Genomic DNA, 23,719 nt, shown 5'->3' with positions numbered 1-23,719 from the left:
GCTCCAAAGATGGTGCTTTTCATATGCAGGAAAAGGGGCTCTCCTCTCCAGTGTTCCTTCTGTTTTCATGAGGCACCACTCCACTATTTAGATGGTATTATAGCAGCTTGTTCCCTCATGTGCAGAATTTATTAAGTGTACCTAACTAAAATAAAGAAAAGAAGGAATAGAGAAGAGAGAGATTGAAGAAAGACAGAGAGATTAAGAGAGAGAGAGAGAGAAATCGTGGAAGAGACATAGACCATGAACATTTTTGTTTGAAGGATATTTTGCTCTCTGATCTAGTTTTCACCTGATCAACATGAACACTACTTTAAATTAATGTATTCTTTAAATAAATAATGAATGAGGAGGAGGAGGAGGAGCAGGCAAAGGAAGAGAGTGAGGGAGAGATGTAGGGAGGAACAGAAGAGAAGGAATAGAGAAAGTGAGGGGGAGGTGAGCAGAAAGCATAATGCAAGGAACCAAGGGGCAAATAACCTGTCAGCTGATAGCTTGCTGCTTAACACAGAAAACACAATCACCTTTTTTCTTTCTTCTCCAATCATCATCTCTATCCTCATCTCCCGGGCACCACCACCTCTTCAACATCCTTTGTTAGTCTCTCTAGCAGCCTCAGGCCTTTAGTTATTCGGTCCTATGCCCTGAAAACTTAGTGAAACTTACTTAGGATCCTCTTATAACTTTAGATATTGAAATCTTTTGATTCAGATCAGTCTTCAGTGATGAGCTAAGGGCTTATAGAAAAAAAAATTATGAAAAGAGAAAGTATTATTGCTTTTCTGGTTATGTAAATGACATCACCAAAAATGAGCAAGCCAAATTTCTTCTCAGCAAACATTAATTTGAAGAATAATATTTCTGCTTCAAATACACATGAACAGGTAAAATGGCTAATGTGAATTTGCATTTTAAGCTAAGGACATTAGCGCAGGCTCTAAAATGCCCACCCTCTTCAGATAGTGTTCTTTCATCTACTTAATGCTAATTGCATGAGAAAAGCACATCAAATTCCTATTCAGAATAAAGGGAAATAAAGTATCTGTTATAGACCAGGACGTGGCTTCACTCCGTTGGTTTTGTAAATAAAGCTCGTGATTACAGTGACTATTCCATGTCAGCTATAGAGAGGGAAAACAGGAAATATAATGCAGAAAGCCCGCTTCAATGAAAAATACTGTAAATTGAATTTGACAGTATTTGATGGCATCTGATTATTCTAGTCACAGCCAAACAATGATATAAAGAGTAATATGAAACAGAATGTGTTACTGCCTAGCAGACTCAAAAGCAATAAACCTTCCTCCAATGTGACACAATCACTTCACAATCATAATTGTAGCCTGTTTGATACCTCTGAGTACAGCAGAAGGGCACTGACTGACATAGATACATTTTGTTTTTTATTTAAAGTGAAATGAAAATGGCGCACTGGGGCTCCAGATACAATCGTTATATTCACCTACATAGGCATGAATCACTTGGCAGTTATTTCAGCTGAAGTTTAAATGTGCTTAGACAACAACAATATCAAATTTTTCTTAGATAGCTGCAAAAAAAATCAGAAATTTGTAAGGACAGAAATAGAATGGAGACACATAGTTCTTTTTCATTCTGAGACTACATAGAGCCCTTTATATAGTTACAGCCACCAGCCTGCAGTATTTCTGAGGAGGTTATGGCATGTAATTTCAGCTTCATCGTTGGCCTTCTCTTTCTTCTATTGCCACCAAAGGAAGTACATTTGGCTCAAACCAAAGATGGGGTTTGGCCTATGAGGTATTTTTATTAACTTATAGGAAGCCCACTTGTAAATATCATTTGAAAATGCTTGTCACTCTCTTCTCATCAAGCTCTGGAATCATTTTCTCTTCTGTACCTGTTCTTTATTGTTCAAATATTTCCTCTAGATATTATCCTATTAAAAAGTATCTGACTTAATAAAGACAGAAGATGTTTATGACTTCAAAAACAAAACAAAATAACCTAAATATTATCCAATTACAAAGTTTCTGCCCTGATAAATGTAGATGTTTATAATTTCAAAAACCAAAATAATCTAGTAAGAACAAACTATTAATATGATTCCTTCTGCTTAGTTTATCTGTTAATTTAAGCTACTATATATAAGTCACACAAAGAAAACATTTGCTACAAAAGTTTTTTGTGAAGAATAGAGACCAACATTTAAGTTAGTGTTTTGCAAACTGTTTCTTGACCAACTGTAGACAAGACTATCTTGGACATCTGCTTCCTCCTCTCAATGAGGTTGGCTTGCATAATAATGATTCCTCAGTATTCCCCCTTTATTTTATATCTGCAACCTTGCAAATGGCAAAAATCTCATCACTTCCTTCTACAAAATTCACCAAACACGTTAAATTGAGACTTTACTAAACACGTAGTAAAATTATCTCCTCCCACTAGGAGCTTTCATTTTAACAGAAACCAAATTTCATGGGGTTTATTATTCTCATGAGCTTTCTCTTGATTTAATCAATGTACCTTGAAGGACAAAACTACATACAAATACCTTATAAGCACTGTAAAAATAGAAACAAATGATGGCACTTCTTCCTGAGTATATAGTAAGATTTTAAAAGATAAAATCTGAAATAGTTTTGAAGAATGTATGATATGAAAGGATATTCAAAGAAGGAAAGTGAAAACAATTTATAAAATGGATAATTAAGCTGATTGAGTTAACTAAGAAAAGACAAGCATTGATTCAAAGACAAAGGAATTTTGATGTAATTCAATTTGTATTGGGTGGAAAGATGGATATAGTTATGAATATTTATGTAGATAGGTACAGACAGACAGAAGTCAGACAGACATCCATCTACCTATCCATACATGTACATATCTACTGAGGGAGACGCAAAGGTCTATGAGTCCGAAGCCCGTTCACCAATGATTTTCACTACAGTGAGAAATATAAGATAAGCTAAATAAACAAACAAAAAAGTAAAAGATATAGCAAAAAACGGAAATATTTACCAGAAAATTTAGAGAAGAATTACCTGTTTAGATTATTCATGGAATACTTCATCAAGTTGATGTTGTTGAGACTAGGCTTTAAAAAATAAAGATTTAATGACAATTTAAATTGTAAGAGAAATACATTTGTTGGAAAGAAATGTTTTAACAGTACAGAAGACTACTAAGATTATTATTCATTCTTATGATTTACTCATGTCATACATAATTTCACTAATAGAAGTAACACTATTAATTTTAATATATTAACATTAATGTTTTCTATTTATATTTTCTTCTTCATAAAAGAATTATATTATCCATATTGTTCTGAAATTTTCTTTGGGCATTTGATAAAATACACACACACACACACACACACATACACACATACACAGCCCAAATTTCTTTTAATAACTCATCAATATTCTGTTATATGGATGTCTATTAGTATTAGTCAGTACCCTGATGATGGCAAGATAGGTGATTTTCAAGTTTTCATTACTACAGCAGTTCTCTAATAAACATTCTTACAGTAAGTATACAGAGAATTATTCATAGTCCTAGAAGTACGAGGTTAACTTTTTATACATTTAAAATTGTTAGAGATTTCTTTTTTTTTTTTTTTTTTTGAGGTGGAGTTTTGCTCTTGTTACCCAGGCTGGAGTGCAATGGCGCGATCTCGGCTCACCGCAACCTCCGCCTCCTGGGTTCAGGCAATTCTCCTGCCTCAGCCTCCTGAGTAGCTGGGACTACAAGCACACACCACCATGCCCAGCTAATTTTTTGTAGTTTTAGTAGAGACGGGGTTTCACCATGTTGACCAGGATGGTCTCGGTCTCTTGACCTCGTGATCCACCCACCTCAGCCTCCCAAAGTGCTGGGATTACAGGCTTGAGCCACGGCGCCCGGCCAATTGTTAGAGATTTCTAAGTTATCTTTCAAATATCACGTGTAAGAATTTCTGACTCTGAAAACTCCTTTTAATACAGAATCAATCTTTCAAATCTGTCAGCTCAATATTTTAACTGGCACATTTTTATTGTTTTAATTCAGGTTTTGATCATTGTAAGATTGTTCATTTACTTATTTATTTTCTATTTGGGAGGAGTGTATATAATATATTATAGATTCTTAGACTATTTTCCTATTGGATTGTTTCTTATTAATTTGTCTATATTCTTTCCACATTAAGGAAAGTCTCCCTTTAGTGATCGTATTTAAAATAACATATTTTATTATTATTCCAGCATTTTAATAGCTCTACTTCTTATTTCTAAATATAGAATTAATTTTGTTATAAGAAATTAGATAAGAATTCATTTTATTTAAAAATGCTAACTAGTCCGTCAACATTATTTCATAATCCACTGATTTCAAATGTCACTCATACAAAATTGCCATGTCCATAGGGTCTGTTTTAGGACTTTGTATTCTGTTTCCGTTGTAGTAAGTAGGAATTTCAGCAAGCAGGACCTGATGGTAAAGATATCTTAACTGAATAAAATCAATAGAATAAGCAGAATTTCCAACACATAAGCATAGGATTCAAGGAATGGTCAGGTTTGACTGGAGTCTTTGCTATTTGTAGGGGACATTTAGAAGATCAGCTTAATAATAGATTTTGGATCTAAGGAGTTTAAAATTTTTATTCAGAGGCCATGTGAGCTGCCGAAGGTTTACGGGGTAAATAGAGAAGCAATGTCATATAGTGGAAAGAACGTGGGATTTGTAATCAGAAAATATGGCTTCCAGGTCCTGGCTCTGACACTTAACAGTTATGTGACCTTAAACAAGTCACTATATTCCCTAATTTTCCATTTTTTATGTGAGGTGAAGATAGTGAATATAGAAGATAATTAGCCTTTTGGAATTCTTTAAGAATTAAATGAAATAATGTATGTGAAATAATAATAACATGTGAAATAATACATTACATGTGAAGCATGATAAAAATAGAAAATTATCCTAGCTGTGTTGTCCAGAGCCATGCTTTAGAAAGACGAATCTATCTGGCAGTTGTAGATATACATTTAGAGTCAAGGAAAGAGGTTAATGGTAATAAAAGAAGAGGCCTGCGTAACAGTAGGCCTGGTAGGATTCTGTTTTTCTTTAAATATATGGTATTTTTTTACATATATATGTATATTTAAAATGTCTAGAATGTTAAACACCAAAATAGTGCTAGCAGTACTTATCTCCAAATGACAGGCTATGAGTGATTCTTTTAACTACTTCTGCTTTTGTTCATCTGTGTTTTCTTATTAATTTTTACAATCAATATATCATATGGTCTATTAAAGACAAAATAATAAATTTTGTGAGCACAGATGCAAATCTATCATCAATCTCTTTCCAGTTTTCCTATTTTCTTCTTAGTGTGAACATCACCATCACTTTCTGTAATAATCAGTCTGATCAAGAGAAAGGAACCACATTACTTACTTTAACAGAAGAAATTTAATATAATTAATAAGTAGTTATATATTTGTTAACTAGGTAACTGAAAGCATAAAAAGAGAACTCTACAATATCATAGAAGTGGCAACTACGGGAGACATCTAGCAACTTTAGAACTGAGGGAACAAAGGGGAGTGGTTGGAATTATTAAAATGTAAAGGCTTAGAGAAGGGTGCCTGTGAAGCTCGGACCCGAACAGCTGAAGAGGGGCACCTGCCACTCGTGGAGTTGTCTGGAGGAGGAAGCATGAAATTAAATTGGGTTTCCAAGTGTTGGAAAAATTGCACACTGCAATCACCTGCTCCCAAGATTTTTTTTTATTGCAACACAACAACAGCCTAACACAGAAAATTGGTACCAGGAGTAGGGCATTGCTATAAAGATACCTGAAAATGTGGAAGTGGCTTTGGAGCTGGATAATGGGCAGAGGTTGAAGAGTTTGGAAGGCTCAGAAGAAGACAGGAAGGTGAGGGAAAGTTTGGAACTTCTTAGAGACTGGCTAAATGGTTCTGACCAAAATGCTGGTAGACATATGGACAGGGAAGACCAGGCCAATAAGGTCTGAAATGCAAATAAAAAAGTTATTGGGAACTAAAGTAAATGTCCCCCTTGTTGTGGCCTACCAAAGAACTATGCTCCCTTTCATCCATGCCCCCACGTCTGTGAAAGTGAGAACTTAAGAGTGATAACCTAAGGTACTGGTAGAAGAAATTTCTAAGCAATAAAACATTCAAGACTTTGCCTGGCGGTTTCTAACAGCCTACAATCAGGTACTGGAGCAACGAAATGACTCAAAGTTGGAATTTATATTTAAAAGGGAAACAGCAAAAGTTCAGAAAATTTTGCAGCCTGGCCCTCTGGTAGAGAAAGAATCCAAGCAGACTGTGAAGTGACCACTTTCAAGAGAGATTAGCATGTCTATAAGGGAACTAAGCATTAATATCTAAGATAATAGGGGAAAGGCCCAGAAGCCATTTCAAAGATCTTCCAGGCAGCCCCTCTCATCACAGGACCAGAGGCCTAGGAGGAAAGAATGGTTTTGAGGGCCAGGCCCAGAGCCCTGCTTCCCTGTGCAGGCTTCTGAACAGTTCCCCACATCCTGGCTACTCTTGCTACAGCTGCACCTCAGAGGTCCCCAGCTACATCTCAGGTCACTGCTTCAGAGGGTATATGCCAACAGCCTTGGTAGCCACTATGTCATGTTAAGTTGGCAGGTGCACAGAATGCAAGCATGAAGGAGGCTTGGCAGCTTCCCCCTAGATTTCAGAGGATGTATGAGAAAGCCTGGGTGACCAGGCAGAAGCCTGCCACAGGGGTGGAGTCCTCACAGAGAAACGCTACTAGGGAAGTGCAGAGGGAAAGTGTGGTATTGGAGCCACCATACAGAGTCTCTACTGCACTGCCCTAGTAGACCTTCTCTCTAGGTCCCAGATACCATGGGCAGCTTGTATTTTGAAAAGCCGTAGGAACTCCATTCCAATGTGTGAGAGCAGCCACAGGGGCTGCACTCTGCAAAGCCACAGGGGCAAAGCTACCCAAAGACTTGGGAGCCTAGTGCTTGCAGCAGTGCACACTGGAGTGGGACATGGAGTTAATAGAGATTATTTTGGAGTTTTAAGTTTTAATGTCTGTCCTACCAGGTCTCAGACTTGTGTTAGGCTTATAGTCCCTTTCTTTTAGCCAATTTCTCCCTTTTGCAATAAGAATGTTGACCTAATATCTATACACACATTGTATCTTGGAAGTAAATTGCTTGTTTTGACTCTACAGGCTTATAGGTGAAAGGAGATGAGTCCAGATGAGATTTTTGACTTGGTTCTTGAGACTTGGGACTTTTGAGTTAATGCTGCAATTGGTTAAGACTTTGATGAACTATTGGAAGAACAGGATTTCATTTTGAAATGTGAGAAAGAGATGAGCTTTAGGAGGCCGGTGGCGGCATAATATAGTTTGGATGTTTGTCGTCTCTGAATCTCATGCTAAAAACAGATTCCCAATGTTGCAGATGGGGCCACTCCCTTATGATTTGTTTAGCACCATGTCCTTAGTTATGAGTTCTTGCTCAGTTTGTTCATGGGAGATCTGGTTGTTTAAATGTCTGGGACTTCCCCCAACCCTTCTCTCTTGCTCTTGCTCCTGCTCTATGCATGTGATGCTCCTGCTCTTTCTTTACCTTCCACTGTAATTGTAAGCTTCCTGAGGCTCTCATAAGCAGATACCAGCATCATGCTTTCTGTACACCCTGCAGAACTGTGAGCCAGTTAAATCCCTGTTCTTTGTAAATTAGCCTACCTCAAGCATTTTTTGTAGCAACGCAAAAGTGGCCTAATACAAATTTTAAAAAGAGCACGTAGAAGGAGATGATAACTCTATTGGAGAGAAAAGCAAGGAAAAAACTGTCTGGACAAAGTGATATGGGTTTAGAATTTTAAAAGATTAGTTGGAGTTAGCCTATAGAAAAAAGAATAGAAAAGAGGATGGAGAGAGAGATTGCCAAACAGAAAATTAGCAGATACCAAAGCCATGGAACCATGAGACACAATGGAGTATAAGAAACTATAGTCGCCAGGCGCGGTGGCTCAAGCCTGTAATCCCAGCACTTTGGGAGGCCGAGGCGGGTGGATCACGAGGTTAAGAGATCGAGACCATCCTGGTCAACATGGTGAAACCCCGTCTCTACTAAAAATACAAAAAAAATTAGCTGGGCATGGTGGCGCGTGCCTATAATCCCAGCTACTCAGAAGGCTGAGGCAGGAGAATTGCCTGAACCCAGGAGGCGGAGGTTGCGGTGAGCCGAGATCTCCAGCCTGGGTAACAAGAGCGAAACTCCGTCTCAAAAAAAAAAAAAAAAGAAAGAAACTATAGTCAAGCATTTGATAACTAGAATAGAAAATGGGACTAGAAATTTCAGATAGGTGAGTCCTTTTGAGAATCAGTAGATGAAGGATAATCGTAGGCCATTTTGCATGGTAAATCTCTAAGGAATTTTTAAATGGACTAAGTCTTAAAGTTTTTGGAAGGTCTGTGAGGTCTCTTCCGTCAACAACAGTGTCTACTCATACCAAAAAGCTTGATGATTCAACCTTCACAAAGCATTTTGTAAATCACTTGTGTTTCCATTTGTCCTTTCAGCAGTCTAGTTCAGGATCTGCATTTATTTTTATGTGAACTGTTGGGATGACCTCCTTGTTCAATGCCAAATGTATTTTCCTAAAGCTTTGCACATCATATCCATGATAACTTCATTCAGATCGTGCATTACATTTTACCCAGTAATTTTTATGTTTTTATATTATATGAATTCTCAGAGGTTTCTTAAACACTATGAGGTTATTAACTGTACTTTACAAAACAAAATAAAAACTAGAGGACACAGACAGGCAGGTTCACCCAAGGTCACTGAACTAAGTGGCAGATGCCAGGACCTCCAACCTACCTCCTCTGACTACAGGTGCTTCTGATTATTTAGTTAAATTCATAATATTTTTAATATCTTCATCAAATGGGCCTGGCAATTTCATAACCTTAAAATTGTTACGGTGCGTTGGGTTCTAGGATTTTGTTTTCATTGCTTTTGAAAACAAGCAGTGACATTTGCTGGAAGGGAGATAAAGAGTAAGGAATTTCAGAAAACATTCTACAGTGAGACCACAGAAGTGTGAATGTCTTTAAAAATTGTTTCCTAGTTTTTTATACTTATTTTTGTTTTCCTCTTAGTGTTAGACAATATTAAATTAACTCCAGTTGGAAAAATCCATTCCTAAAGTATCTTTCAAATGAGCTTGAGCAAAGAATAACCATTTGGCTATTCAGAGAGAGCTGAAAATGTGCTTTCTCTAAACACAGGCTACTCAGGAGGAAACACTTCCAGTTAAGTGAACAGGTAAAGCCTAAATCTTAAATAGATCAGGAAAAATTGTGGTCTACTCAACGACTTCTGCTCAGAAAAATGTATTCAGACATAAAGAGATTCTGTTTTTTTCGCAGCACAGATGGGACATTTACCTCTCCATGGTATTAATTTTTTAAGAATTCAATAGTGATAAGAAACACTTTAACCAAGCTACACCTTTTAATTCTTTTGGTGGTTAAACTTGAAGCTAACATGATACTCAATCTTTTAAATAGTATATATATTTAAAACCCACACTTTTAGGCAAAATTTTTAAGAATGTCAGCTTTATAGAAACCATGACTACATCTCAATTTGGGAATTCATGAGAGTTTAATAAAAATTAATTGAATTGTCATGGAAAGGCTGAAGCTAGACAAAATAGAAAATGTTACTTCCCCATAGGCCATCATAGGTTTATTTGCTGTATTGTGTTCCTAGCAAATACCTTTTTAAAAATCACTGAGAGGAGTCCTTGGCTATGAGCCCTGTGGTTCTCATTAGAATGGATCTCTCCCAATGACACACCTGGTACCTGATATCTGCAGCAAGTACAAAGGCCAAACCCTGCAAACCTACACTGAGTGCAGAATCTGGTCCACGCATGGTAGCAAGCAATAATGAGGTGGGCTGCCGAACCATAATTGCAGGTCATTGAGGGTTATCTATGAAGCCTCTATAGCTTCCAGCAGGAAGTTTGTCATTGCTCGTACTTAGGTCATCATGATTTATCAACTTGAGGATCATCAAATTCCCAAAGCCAATGATTTTACATATCCTGCCTTTTTGTGAAAGGTACTGCCATTTACTTCGTCTTAATAACCCTTTACGTTTTGATGGAGCTGATTAATCTGATATGGCAGCATGTGAATTTTTCAGCATCTGAAGAGTGTGTTAATTAAATACTCCTAACAGCCTGGAAAATATTGATGTAGTCATCACTCTCTTCTCAACTAAAGAGAGAGCTAAAGGAGGAGGATCCATGTCTTGGTTACATTCTTCTCCAACCTAGAATACTGCCTTGATAGGAAATAAGAGCTGATGGAGAAAAGGCAAAGATACAGAAAAGTCACGGAATTACATACCTGTTAGCCTTTCACTTGAAAAAACAATAATGAACACTTACTGGGCTCAGATGCTGGGAATACAGAGATATACCAACCACAGTTCCTCCAGAACTTTGCTTTCTATCAAAACTGCATCATGATTTTACATCTGGATGGGAAAAGAACTGTTCCAAATGAAGTATCAGATATACAGGGCCATCTCAACAACTGACCATTCCACTTTAATACTGTATATATTTAATACCGAAAGAGTATGCATTTGGCCCTGGTTTTGATATCAACAAAAATCTAAAGATTAGCCTAAACAATCCTATTCTCAGACAGTTGAAAGAATTTTGAGAGTATACTCTGCATTTTACCAGGTTTTAGGGGAGACATCTAGAAGGAATTTAACTTTTGTCCTTTAAAGATCTCTAAAGCAGGCCAGATATGGTGGCTCATGCCTGTAAATCCTAGCACTTTGGAAGGCCAAGGCCAGAGGCTTGCTTGAGGAAGACCAGCCTGGGCAACATGGCGAGACCTCATCACAAAAAAATTTAAAAAGTTAGCAAGACCTAGTAGCACACATCTGTAGTCCTAGCTACTCAGGAATCTGATGCAGGAGAATCTCTTGAGCCCAGGAGTCTGAGGCTGCAGTGAGCTATGATTACACCAACGCACTCCAGCCTGAGTAACAAAGTGAGACCCAGTCTCAAAAAAAGAAAAAAAAAACCTCTAAAGTAAATTTCTATTAGATTATTTATCTTATCATGTTATTTTCCTTAATTTGCACATAGCTCCATCTCCTCTATTCAGCTACTTATTCCTTTAGGTGAGGAGCATGTTCATCTTTTTACCTTTGCTCCTAATACAATGACAGCATATAAAAGTATTTAACAGAGATTTGTTGACGTATAACAGCAATAAATGTATATTTTTTTAAAGTGGTCTTGCTGGGCCTGGTGGCTCACACCTGTAATCCCAGCACTTTGGGAGGCCAAGTAGGGTGGATTACCTGAGGTCAGCAGTTCAAGACTAGCCTGACCAACATGGAGAAACTCTGTTTCTACTAAAAATATAAAATTAGCTGGGCATGGTGGTGCATGCCTGTAATCCCAGCTACTGGGGAGGCCGAGGCAAGAGAATCACTTGAACCTGGGAGGTAGAAGTTGTGGTGAGCCAAGACTATGCCATTGCACTCCAGCCTGGGCAACAAGAGTGAAACTCCATCTCAAAGAAAGAAAAAAAAAAAAAACAGTGATCTTGATATGTAAGAAAAGATTGTCCATACTTTGAGAGTTTATGGTTTAAATCAGAGAAAATTCAAATGAAGAAAAAGTAAATGGCATCTAAGAAGTGAATTTAAAATACTTTTTATACATCCTGGGAACAAATGCAAAAGAGCATTGTGCTGTGTGAGAGAAAATAGGAACTGTGGGCTTCCCTTCATCGTTCTTCATCTTCCGGTATGCAAGCCTGGGCTTTTTCACACAGTAATTTTATAGTCCTAAGAGCAGCAAAAGAATCAGCCTCAATATGCAAACACTTTTGAAACTGCTGCAATCATCATATTTGCTACTGTCCCATTAGCCAAAAAAAGTCCTATAGCCAAGCTCAGAGTGAGTCTGGGAACATACTCGCAAAAGGCATAGATACAGGGAGATGAACACATTGGGACCCCAGCTGCAATCCATTTACCATAGAAGGTAGGATTCCCAATAATATCAGCCTCTAATAATTCTATATCCTGTGGTCCCAGTTGTGCAAAAACTAAAACCCCAATATAACTGCATGCATATATGCACAAACACACACACACACACACAGAGAGAGAGAGAGAGAGAGAACTAGAAAATACATCAGAGTGCATTAATAGTGCTTAATATGTGCTTCTATATTTTTAAAATGTTTAAATATGTTTGCTTTCTTGTATCACATGTGTATTTTGTTCAGAAAAAAACATCTGGAAGGCAATAAAATGTGATTATAGATGAGGTTTCACCTTTTGTGCTTTTTATATTTCTTCTGTATTTTCCATGTTTTCTATAAAGCATGTGCACTCTTTTATAATCAGTCGTGTGTATGTGAGTGTGAACTACACTTAAAAAATGATACTGAGTTAGGCCACTGGTGTACTTCTCCGTCTGATTTTTCTGACACCAGAAGGAAACAGTTGAAAAGTTGAGTTGATAACAAAGTCTAAAAAACAATTTTTACTCCATCTACAAACTGTGTTTTGAAATGTGCAGCTATCACTGGTTGCCTGCTTGGTTTCCTTTCAGACGCCCTGCTGGCTTTGAAGAGGAGTCTCTTTTATTTGTCTGGTCAGAAGGAGCCCTTGAATTTATGGATGAAGGAGGCACCCTGAGACCTTTCACGCTCTATGAATATCGGGTCAGTGCCCGTAACTCCAGGGGTTCAGTGGAGAGTCTGTGGTCATCAACACGAACTCTGGAAGCCCCACCTCAAGATTTTCCAGCTCCCTGGGCTCAAGCCACCAGTGCTCATTCAGTTCTATTGAACTGGACAAAGCCAGAATCTCCCAATGGCATTATCTCCCATTACCGTGTAGTCTACCAGGAAAGACCCGACGATCCAGCATTTCACAGCCCTACCGTGCATGCTTTCACAGTGACGGTAAGACCCTTGAAAAAATAAGACACTCATTATCTGATTAATATGTTGAAATTAATTTCCTTGTCCAACTTCTCATTTTTCTTCACTTAGGGCTTAAATACATGAAAATCTTTCACATGTGAAAAGTTGCAGTGGAGTCACGGGGGATAAGATACTGAACTGAGTATGGGGATTATTGGGGACCAGTCCATAGACACGACTCATTTTGATTACCTCAAAACAAACAAATTTTATTTATTCATAAAATTGATTTCCATTTTCCACATTTACTAAATGAGAATAATATTTTTTTTTGAGACAGGGTCTCATTCTGTCACCCAGGCTGGAGTGCAGTGGCGTGATCTCAGCTCACCGCAGCCTCTGTTTCCTGGGTTCAAGCAATTCTCCTGCCTCAGCCTCCCAAGCAGCTGGGATTACAGATGCCCACCACTGCCCAACTAATTTTTATATTTTTAGTGGAGACGGGGTTTCACCATGTTGGCCAGGCTAGTCTCAAACTCTTGACCTCAAGTGATCCAACTGCCTCAGCTTCCCAAAGTGCTGTGGGATTAGAGGCATGAGCCACCGCACCTGGCCTAAATGGGAATAATTTAATGTTTCTTGATTTGCATTTTCCATATCTACTAAATGGGAATAATGTAATGCTTTTCTCCATACCTCATAGAGATGAGATTCAGATAAAAAGAATATTTAATTTTCTACTTCCTCAACAAGCCAGTAATATGTAGCTATATATATGTATGTGTATATATGCTAGTATGTATGTGTGTTTATTTATAAATATTTATAAATATTTATAAATATTTATAAATAAATATTATAAATAATTATTATATAAATAATTATTAAATATTATAAATATATATTATAAATAAATATTTATAAATATTTATAAATATTTATTTATAAATATATCACACACACAAAGTTGCTTACTGGTGATTTTTTTTTAAGTAATGGCCTCTTCTAACCCATAAAACGACTTAATTCAGTTCACCTGATCACCTAGTAGCTCCTGTGTGCTCTGTTTGTGTCCAGCATAGCCTCATGTTCTATGGGAGATACAGAAACAGGACAGTCCTTGTCACAGGGAGTGTTCTGTTTTATAATATTGCAGAGATGAGAATTGCACATAAGGGGAAAAAAAGAAAAGCAGTTGAGTACAGCCTGTAATGTCCACTACACTGGAACTCAGATCCCAAACTCCGCTGTCTCCTAGCTTTAAATGGCAGTGCAAGAGAGAATAATGTCACACAGCAAGTGTTAGGCAAGAAATGCTATGGGAGATCAGCTCTCAAACCGAAGGTGCTTCATGGATAAGAGTTAATTTTGTGGTCTTAGGAGTTAAATACAAATATGTGCCAAGACCTTATTAAATATGGGAAACCCTCAATAAGAACAAATGAACAGACAAAGCATTATTTTTAAAAAAGTATGTTTCTATGCTTTAAATCCTGGAAGGCCAATTTACATGAAGGTTATCTTATAGGGAATAACATTTATCAAAATATTTAAATAACAGGGAGAAAATATATTTTCATAAAACTTCAGAAGAGCCTTTCTTAAATGTTTAAAGTACAATGTTTTCCCACTGTCCTTGTGTTTAAATGTCTCATATGACTAAAAAATAAGAAATATGTAAATGAAAGGATAATTGTTTTATCTTCATTTTTGTCTGTTTCAGAATTAGTACTCTATTTTTATTAGATAGTAAATTATCTTTATATACTAGAGTCTTTCCTATTATGTCTTCTAGTTCCTATATGATAAGCACTAGAAGCAGTGTTCTTAAGTGTAAAAGATCTTTTTGACTCGATATGTGATCCAGGAGGAAATTGGTTACCCCTCCCCATATCCTTCAAACTCTTGTTCTAAACTTTCACCCTTAAAATCTAATGTTTATGAATATCCTACCCTTCTTAATAGCTTCTGAATGAGGCACCTTAATTTAAATATACTTTTATTGAAGGCACAAAGATTGCAATGGTTAAACCTCTGATCTTTTAAAATACAACTTTCAGAGGTATGAGCCTAATCACTTAGTTTCCCAAAATAGTTCTGTTGGAATTCCCTTGTAGAATACCCTGTAAGTCATCTCTTCATAGCCAGCTTCATTTTAAAACACAAGCTTTAAAGTATATGATGAATCTATGAACTCTATTCTTTATTTAATCTTCTAGGCTCTATTTTTATCATACTAAAACACTTCTGAAAAAGAGGCAAACCTATGGCCCCAAGCTTTAAGCTGCACAGAACTCTTTGCACACAGGCCCTCCCTGACATGGCTTTCATTTGGACAGTCCAGTACTGGTGCACGCCTCTTATTTTTCCAAATATTTTTCTTCTTGCAATGCTGAATAGAATAGCCAGAATAATTTAAAAAAAAAAAAACAATAATTCTGCATCCTATTTTTGAATGTATGCATATATTTAAAGTTGTCTCCCAAAATCTAAATCTTTGGCTCTAAGAATTCCAAGAGAAGGCTTCCTTGGATTCAACAAGAAAGGCCCCACCTGATCTTTTCAAGCAAACAAGGACATCTTCCACAAAGCAATCTGGGCAAGCGTTCAGACACTTCAGGCCGGTGGACCACATTTTCAGGGCATCAAGGCTACTATGACTCTTTATGATCTGACACTCTTGAAAGAGGTCACCAGGAAAATAAACTAGTGTTTTTGTTTCACTTATTCCCACAGTCCCTGTGTAGGAGATTGTATTCAATATTTTTGTTTAAAAGATACGTAGGCCAGGTGCGGTGGCTCACACCTATAATCCCAGCACTTTGGGAGGCTGAGGCAGGCAGATCACAAGGTCAGGAATTTGAGACCAGCCTGGCCAATATGTTGAAACCCTGTATCTACTAAAAATACTATTTTTAGTATTTTTACTCTTTGGGAGGCTGAGGCAGGAGAATTTCTGGAACTCAGGAGGCTGAGGTTGCAATGAGTCAAGATGGTACCACTGCACTCCAGCCTGGGCAACAGAGCAAGACTCCATCTTGAAAAAAATAAAAGAGGTTCTATCAGTTATCCAATATTCTGTACTCCTCACCATCACAGAAAAAAATGTATCTCTTATCTCAGACAAATCATTCCTCCTATAATCTAACTCTTTCTTTGTTCAGAGCAGTATGACATCTACATACTAGCACAATGGGCCTTCAGGGTTGAACAAATTATTGACATTTCAATCTGATTTGGCAAATAGTCATTGAGTACTATATTCAATATGTCAATATGCAATACCAAACTTAACTATGTTGTTGAAGTCTACTATTAGACTTGGCAATTGAGCAGAGCAGAGACTGAGGAAAAATGAGCGATTAGTTCTGAGGCACAGGCTATTACTGTTGGGCATTTTGGGTTTCTAAGCTTCTTGCTGCTGAGTTTCTGCTGCCCACGTTTAGGAAACTCCATTTTATTTTTACTTTTGTATAAATTTAATGGGTGCAAGTGAAGTTTTGTTACATGGGTATATTGTATAGCAAAGTTTTGTTACCTGGATATATGGTGTAGTGGAGTCTGGACTTTTAGTTAACCATCACACAAATAACATACATGGTACCCCTTAAGTAATTTCTCATCCCTCACCCCACTCCCTCCCTCCCACGCTTTCAAGTCTCCAACGTCTATTATTCCACACCCTATGTCCACCTGTATGCATTATGTAGTCCCACTTATAAGTGAGAACACGTGGTATTTGACTTTCTGTGTGAGTTATTTCACTGAGGATAATGGCCTCCAGTTCCATCCACGTTGCTGCAAAAGACATGATTTCATTCCTTTTTATGGCTGAGTAGTAGTCTATGGTATATATACATATATATGTATATATATCTCACTGTGTGTGAATATATATATGTGTGTGTGTGTGTATATATATATATATATAAAGTGGTCTCCAAAGAGAGATTCTTGAGTTCTCTTTAGACCAATACCTTCCATTATTGAAAACAGGCTTTAGTTATGTCTCACATTCTATATATATTCATATATATATATTATATTCTACAGTATGTAAAATTATTCCCATTTAGTAAATATGGAAAATGGAAATGGAAATCAAGATATAGATAGATAGATAGATAGATAGATATATGTATGTATGTATATGTATATGTGTGTGTGTGTGTGTGTGTGTGTGTGTGTGTGTGTGTGTGTATCACATTCTCTTTATCCAATCATCCACTGATGAACACTTAGGTTGATTCAATATCTTTGCTATTGTGAATAGTGCTGTGATAAACATACAAGTGGAGGTATCTTTTTCAATATAATGACTTATTTTCCTTTGGGTAGATGCCCAGTAGTGAGATTGCTGGATCAAATGATAATTTTACTTTTAGTTCTTTGAGAAATCTCTGTATCGTTGTCAATAGGGGTTATAGAAGAAGACTCCATTTTAAATCGCTTTCCAAGTACCTTCCTAGATCTACTTACTGTTTATCTGATTTCTGCACCAGCTAAACAACTTTACTGTCTTTTCTTTCTGTGCCTGCGGTATGAAATTTTTCAAGATTTTGTTTATTGGCCACTCTGGCTAAAATTCTTCAGGGCAAAGGAATTACAGTGCCTTCTCCATTAATGAGGCACAGAGTCCATTCCCACCATTGCAGGAGTGCAGTTCAATCCACAGCCTAGCAGGAGGTAATGCTAATGCAATTAGCATTAGCTCATGCATTAGTCCCTTGTTTGTTAAGATTTCATCTCTGCACAAGGGGCCACCAATAAATTGCCCATGTTGTGGTGCCATCCCTAGCTTGTCCCAAGGTTCCCCCAGAGTTGTTTATAGACAGGTGGATGTTGCTGAGAGAGACACATAAAACAGGTGCAATGGAAGCATGAATTCTGCTTGTGGTGGCAGTGGATGGAGAACTGGCAGTGGGGGCCCTCCATGGGGGTGAGAAGCGTATATGTTGGCAGGAACAGCAGCAGCGGCAGCAGCAGCAGAGGCAGCAGGAGCAGAGAAATGGAAAGAGTGTGGGTTTTAATGCATCACTAGCTGCTCTCCCAACCTCATGAAAAGTTTCACCTCCCTACTCATCTCTATGTAGGACTTTCCTAAGGGAGAGAGAGGGAGATCAAGATTCTTGGGGTCTCCTTAGACCAATACCTTCCATTATTGAAAGCAGACTTTAGTTAGAAGGCCTTAAATACCCTTCCCAATTATCTCTGTGATGAATTGTGTGGTGTCAAGAGAGAAACTGTATTTAGCCTTGCTTGGCATGCAGGAGTTCCATGGTGGTATTTACAGGGAACACTCCTGGCAAGGTTGGCGAAATTGCTACCACCATTTGGGTTTGTTTGCTTTTTCTCACTGGCACCTGCCATTGTGCTGGCAGAAATAAATCTGAGAATTTGGGATTTTAAAGGCAAAAGTGGTTTACCTATTATCTGTGCTCTAAGTATATCCTTACTTGTTCCACGGGGTTATAAAATGTCAAGCCCAGATCAAGTGTTTGCCCAGAAATGGTACTTCACTCCATGTAGAATCAAGCATAAGGTGCTGAGAAATAAGTGTTATATAGGTCACTAAAAATTGGCTTCCAATCTGGTAATAAAATCCAGAATCACTAACTCTAGTTTCTAGATTCTAGTTGCCAAGCTTATTTTCCCAATGTCAAGGGGAGGTAGTCAAAATTTCCTCAAGTGGTTGTTTCATATGTCTTTACCATTAAGTAGGTACGTGGCAAAAAATAACAACAATAACAATAATATAGATATTTCACAATTGTCATGTTATGAAGAGTGTGTGAGTAAACTGATAACATTTATTTTTAATCCCGTTTTCATTTTGGCTTAGATAACATAAAATATTACTGCTCTTTACATATGATCTTAAATTAGCTGCAGCTCTTTTAAACTTGATCATCTTAGCCTTTTCTCCCCAGACCCATTTATTAGACAACAGAAACACTCTGGGAGACATGGCTTTCTAAAAGGACTCCTTTGGTGACTGTCTTTCTAATGTGAAGAAAAATTTGGTAATACAAATAATTACCATATTTCCTGTGTCTGTTCTACAAACTGAGATTTTCACATTTTATAATAAAAAATAACTGTATCATTCTTTTATATAAAAGATACAAAACATGGATGAGTAACTGTCATACAAAATAATGAATATTTGTTGGTATAACCCTTGCTCTGTCATGCAGGCTGCAGTGCAGTGGCTCCATCATAGCTCACTGTAGCCTTGACAACCTGCACCCGAGTAATCCTCCCGCCTCAGCCTCCCAAGTAGCTGGGACTACAGGTGCATGCCACCATGCCCAGCTAATTTTTAATTTTTTTTCTAGAGATGGTGTCTCACTGAGTTGCCCCGCTGGTTTCAAATTCCAGACTTCAAGAGATCCTCCCACTGCAATGTCCCAAAGTGTTGGAATTACAGTCTTGAGCCACTGTCCATGGCAAAACTTTTTAGTTGTAATGATATTTTTGGTTTAATATTCACTTTTCATTCACTAGCCTTACATAATCTTTAGCCATTTTTGTCTAATTTATTCCTGAAAGTCATAAATACATATCGAGAATTGACCCTTTGCTCAATATTGTTGGGGATGAAAACCATGTGAGTCTTTTGGAATTGTATATAATTACTTCTTTGAAAGAGCTATATTTTTATCCAACCGCTTTATCCCAGCAAACTCCATCAGCACTCCCTTGCTCACCAATCAATAACATCTAAGGCGGGTCCCATGGTTTTCCAGTCACTTTTCAGCGACAAAGACCAAAGCAACTAGTGATAAAGACTTATTTCAGGTGTTTTTTTTTAAAAAAAACTCCAGTCTAGGCTGGGCGCTGTGGCTCATACCTGTAATCTCAGCACTTTGGGAGGCTGAAGTGGGCAGATTACCTGAGTTCAGAAGTTCAAGACCAGCCTGGTCACTGGTCAATGTAGTGAAACCCTGTCTCTAGTAAAAATACCAAAATTAGCCAGGCGTGGCAGCTGGTACCTGTAATCCCAGCTAATCGGGAGGCTGAGGCAGGAGAATTGCTTGAACCTGGGAGGTGGAGGCTGCAGTGAGCCGAGATCACACCATTGAGCTTCAGCCTGGGTGACAGAGCAAGACTCTGTCTCAAAACAAACAAACAAAAAAAGTACAGTCTAAATTAAAACCTGACTTGTGTTTAAGGATCTACAGTGGGGGAAAGAGGGCATGGTCATTTTCCTCTTTCTTCAGTTCCCTCTTTTTTCTCTTATTTATTTCCCCAGGGTCATGGCATGAAAAGAAGGAATTAGACAAAAAGTAACAGAGCTTTACTCAACAATATTGCTCTAATTAATCTTCTGTTAATTTTGAGGGGGCAGATGCCTCATGGGATTTTCTTTGTGGAATTTCCCTATAGGAAATTCCATGCCTCATAGTTCCCTGATGCAGGCAATACACTCTCTAGCTAATATCTTACACCCCTATTTCTTATTGTCCAAGAAGTACATCTTACAACCTTTTTGGCCTCTGAGGGCCCCTCTCCCAAGCAGGCAGCCAATATCAAGTCCTACCATGTTGACAAAATTCATTCCTTTCTTGGCACCCACTGGGACTGCAAAAAGACTTTGGTTCTACCAAATAATGAAGGTGTAGCTTGTCCAGTACTATATTCTCTACTTGACCTACCATGCTGGATGAGACCTAGCCAGTCACCCAATTTTGGAATTCATCGACAGATACAATATTAGCTTCTGTGTTAGGCTATTATCCCAAAGCTCTGGGATCACTTAAGGAATTCAGAAGACTTTTTCCACCTTAGTCATTGCATCAAAATTGTCCTGCGAGTTTCATCAGTGCAGTAGGAAGCCTCTTGCCAAGAGCAGACTGTTCATCTCACTTTTCTTGCAACATCCCCAATTTCTTCAAGTGTTTCTCTTGGACATTCCTTGTATGCCTTGAAAGGGAGGATGGAGAAATCCCATTCCCTCCCTGAAGTAGGAAGGATATAACCAAAGCCTCTTTATTCTCGGCTGAATCCCCTTCCTTTTTTTTTTTTTTTTTTTTTTTCATGAACTTAGATCTTCTCACATAGGTGATCTACATAGATCTTCATTGGAAGGTGAAGCTTGAAGTCTGTTTTTTCCATAAGTCCTGCAGTGATATGTCTAGCTGTTCAGTAGAGTTACTTACCACCTGTTTTTCTAAAGTATACTCATTATTCGTCAATACAGTCCTAGTTCACATCCTGTTACATAACTAAATGGCCCTACCATCTTTCTAGTTGGCCAAGCCAGATCATTTTTGAGTCCTTCCTCTTCCTTTCTTCCATATCAATCCTCTACTAAGTGCTATTGATTCTATTTCCAAACCATAGCTTAGATGTTTCCACTTGAAGACCACATTAGGCTGTTCACACATGTTAATCCCTCCTCCTGGAATGATGCCTCATGCTCCTGTAATTCCTCTGTCCTCCTTCTTACTCATCAAGTCTGAACTAAAATGTTACTTATCTCATAGGGCTGCTTCAATGACTAATAAATTAATGCATATGCAAAGTACCATAAATGGCAATATAAATAGACTATAAACCTTTAGTAATCTTTCTTTTTGAAAGAACAGAGACCGGAATAAATTAGCAGTTGTATATAAGGTTCTGGTTTGTATAGGCAACTGTACTAATTTGGTCATGAGTGAAAAACCTTATGTTTTATACATTTTAGGTGTTCCTCGCCTTGCAATAAAATTCTGAGCTTGCAAATTTAAATGTTTCCTGATACTATGCTGTCAATTTCCATGTAATTTTCCAAATACTGGATTTTCTATTTCCTTTCTAAACTGCCTGGAGCAAGAACATGCTATTTTTTTTTTCTTTTTTTTTTTTTTTTTTTTTTTGGTCTCCTGAGGTTTATTACGGTCTTATCCCTGGCTCCCCTGCCCCAATAACATCACACGCCTGCCACTCTAAGAGCCCTCCTTAGGATATTTCCACCTTATATGTAGTTCTGTTTACTTGCCATGACACTCTTAGGACCTGACCTTTTCCTGAGATCTAAGATTGTATCAGCAGAACATGATGAGGTCTTTTAGTCACACACACACACACACACACACACACACACACACACACACACACACGCACATACACACTTCTCAAATCACACAAATAGATTCTGCCATATTGGCATCTACCTACTTCCCCGTTGCCAAATAATAGTTTATCAGTACATGTGGGATGGTTGGTGAGGATTATTTGACCTGTGGGTCAGTATGTTGCTATTTACTGGCCTTTAACCAACTTATAAGGAAACCCTTTTTAGACACCTAAGAATCCCGTGGAGCCTTGTCAAAAATGTACCTGAAAGTAAAATCAACTAGTCCACATACTAATGGGCCCTGGCCATAAATTCAGAATATATGCCATTTAGCAGAGACAGCAAGCTGTAAATGGCAGTGAAGGGCAGAAGTTAATTGAACTGCTCTGCTCTTCTCACAAATGGAAAGTAGCCACTACCTGAGACAAGATGGCTACCCCTGAAGTACCCTATTACAGCCAAGAGATCATATCCTTAGCTCTGCAAGGGCTTATGGGTGAGGGGGAAATCATACACAGATGACCAATTTTTTTATGGTTCACAGCCGATCAAAGTGAAATTCAGCAGCTGTTCAGGACAAGTGACCACTGTAACGACTGTAATATAACCTACTAAATAGAGAGGGAATTGCATTAGAGCAAGAGGTTAGCTGTGATTATCGGCAGGTGAGTGCTTTATTGAAGTTGAAAGACCATTAACATTGATAGAGTAATTATTTCAACTTGAAAGTAATTACCTTGATGGGTGATAACTTCTCTAGTGTTCCCAGATTTGATTGGGCCAAACAATTGTGAGCTCCTGAAGCCTAGAAAAATATTACAACAATACTGTGATTTTTAAATTACTGAAACCACTGGTGGAATATTCTAATTATGCCGAACAGTGAAAAGATTTTGCCTTACACAAGCTAGTGACCTCTCATGTAGAGAGAGACATTTGCTTTTTAATCCAAATGCAATGACCCACACCCACCACCTGTGAATACATATGTGATGGGTTTGCAAATGAATCTTTTTATCTCGATATAATTTTTAAGGTGAAACATCTTGTTAGTGCTGAGCCTGGGTAATACTAAGCTAGAAATGCTGACATTGTTGGTCATATCTATGGACTGGAAGGCTCCAGAATAGCAACTATCTTCTATCTTTGTCACAGAGGGTTTAAATTATATAAAGTAAATATTTTGATAATGACTACACACAAATTAGAATGTATGGATGCCACGTATTTTGGATTCCAAATTTCAGGTATTATCTAGTTATGTAATTCAGTTGTTTAAATAACTTTCTCACCTAATGTTATGCAACTCCACTACAAATACTCTGTTTTCAGAGTATTTTCTGTTTATCTACACTGGACATCAGCAAACAAAATTAAAGTTGAAAACCTGTGCTATTGCTTCTCTGTAATCTCATGAATATATGAAAACTGCAAGTTATTTGCAATTGAGGACCAAGACATATCTAATTCAGTGATCAAGACCAAGAAATACTATTGGGCTTCTCCATTAATCAGTTTTTCATAATCTCAAAAGGGTAGATCTATCGTTTGAGAATCTACTGTGTCCAGAAGCTATAACAGATACAAACAAAGAATAGTCTTTTCTCTCTGGGACTCCTGATGTTTTTGGAAGAACAATTAGAAAAGAGACAAATTACAGTGTAATACGCAAGGATTTGG

The 23,719-nt window shown here is 37.7% G+C and overlaps 1 protein-coding gene across 1 annotated transcript in view; it reads left to right on the top strand.

Annotated features, from left to right (window-relative positions):
• USH2A (usherin) overlaps positions 1–23,719 on the top strand; it is a 777,205-nt gene that overhangs the window by 669,625 nt on the left and 83,861 nt on the right. Inside the window, exon 60 of the mRNA XM_003930351.4 lies at positions 12,660–13,014. Within this exon, the coding sequence (XP_003930400.3) occupies positions 12,660–13,014 (355 nt within the window). The remainder of the gene's footprint in view (positions 1–12,659; positions 13,015–23,719) is intronic.

Source organism: Saimiri boliviensis, chromosome 14 (genome assembly GCF_048565385.1).
Source record: "Saimiri boliviensis isolate mSaiBol1 chromosome 14, mSaiBol1.pri, whole genome shotgun sequence".
Taxonomy (NCBI): domain Eukaryota; kingdom Metazoa; phylum Chordata; class Mammalia; order Primates; family Cebidae; genus Saimiri; species Saimiri boliviensis.
This window is presented reverse-complemented; position numbering and strand designations above follow the sequence as displayed.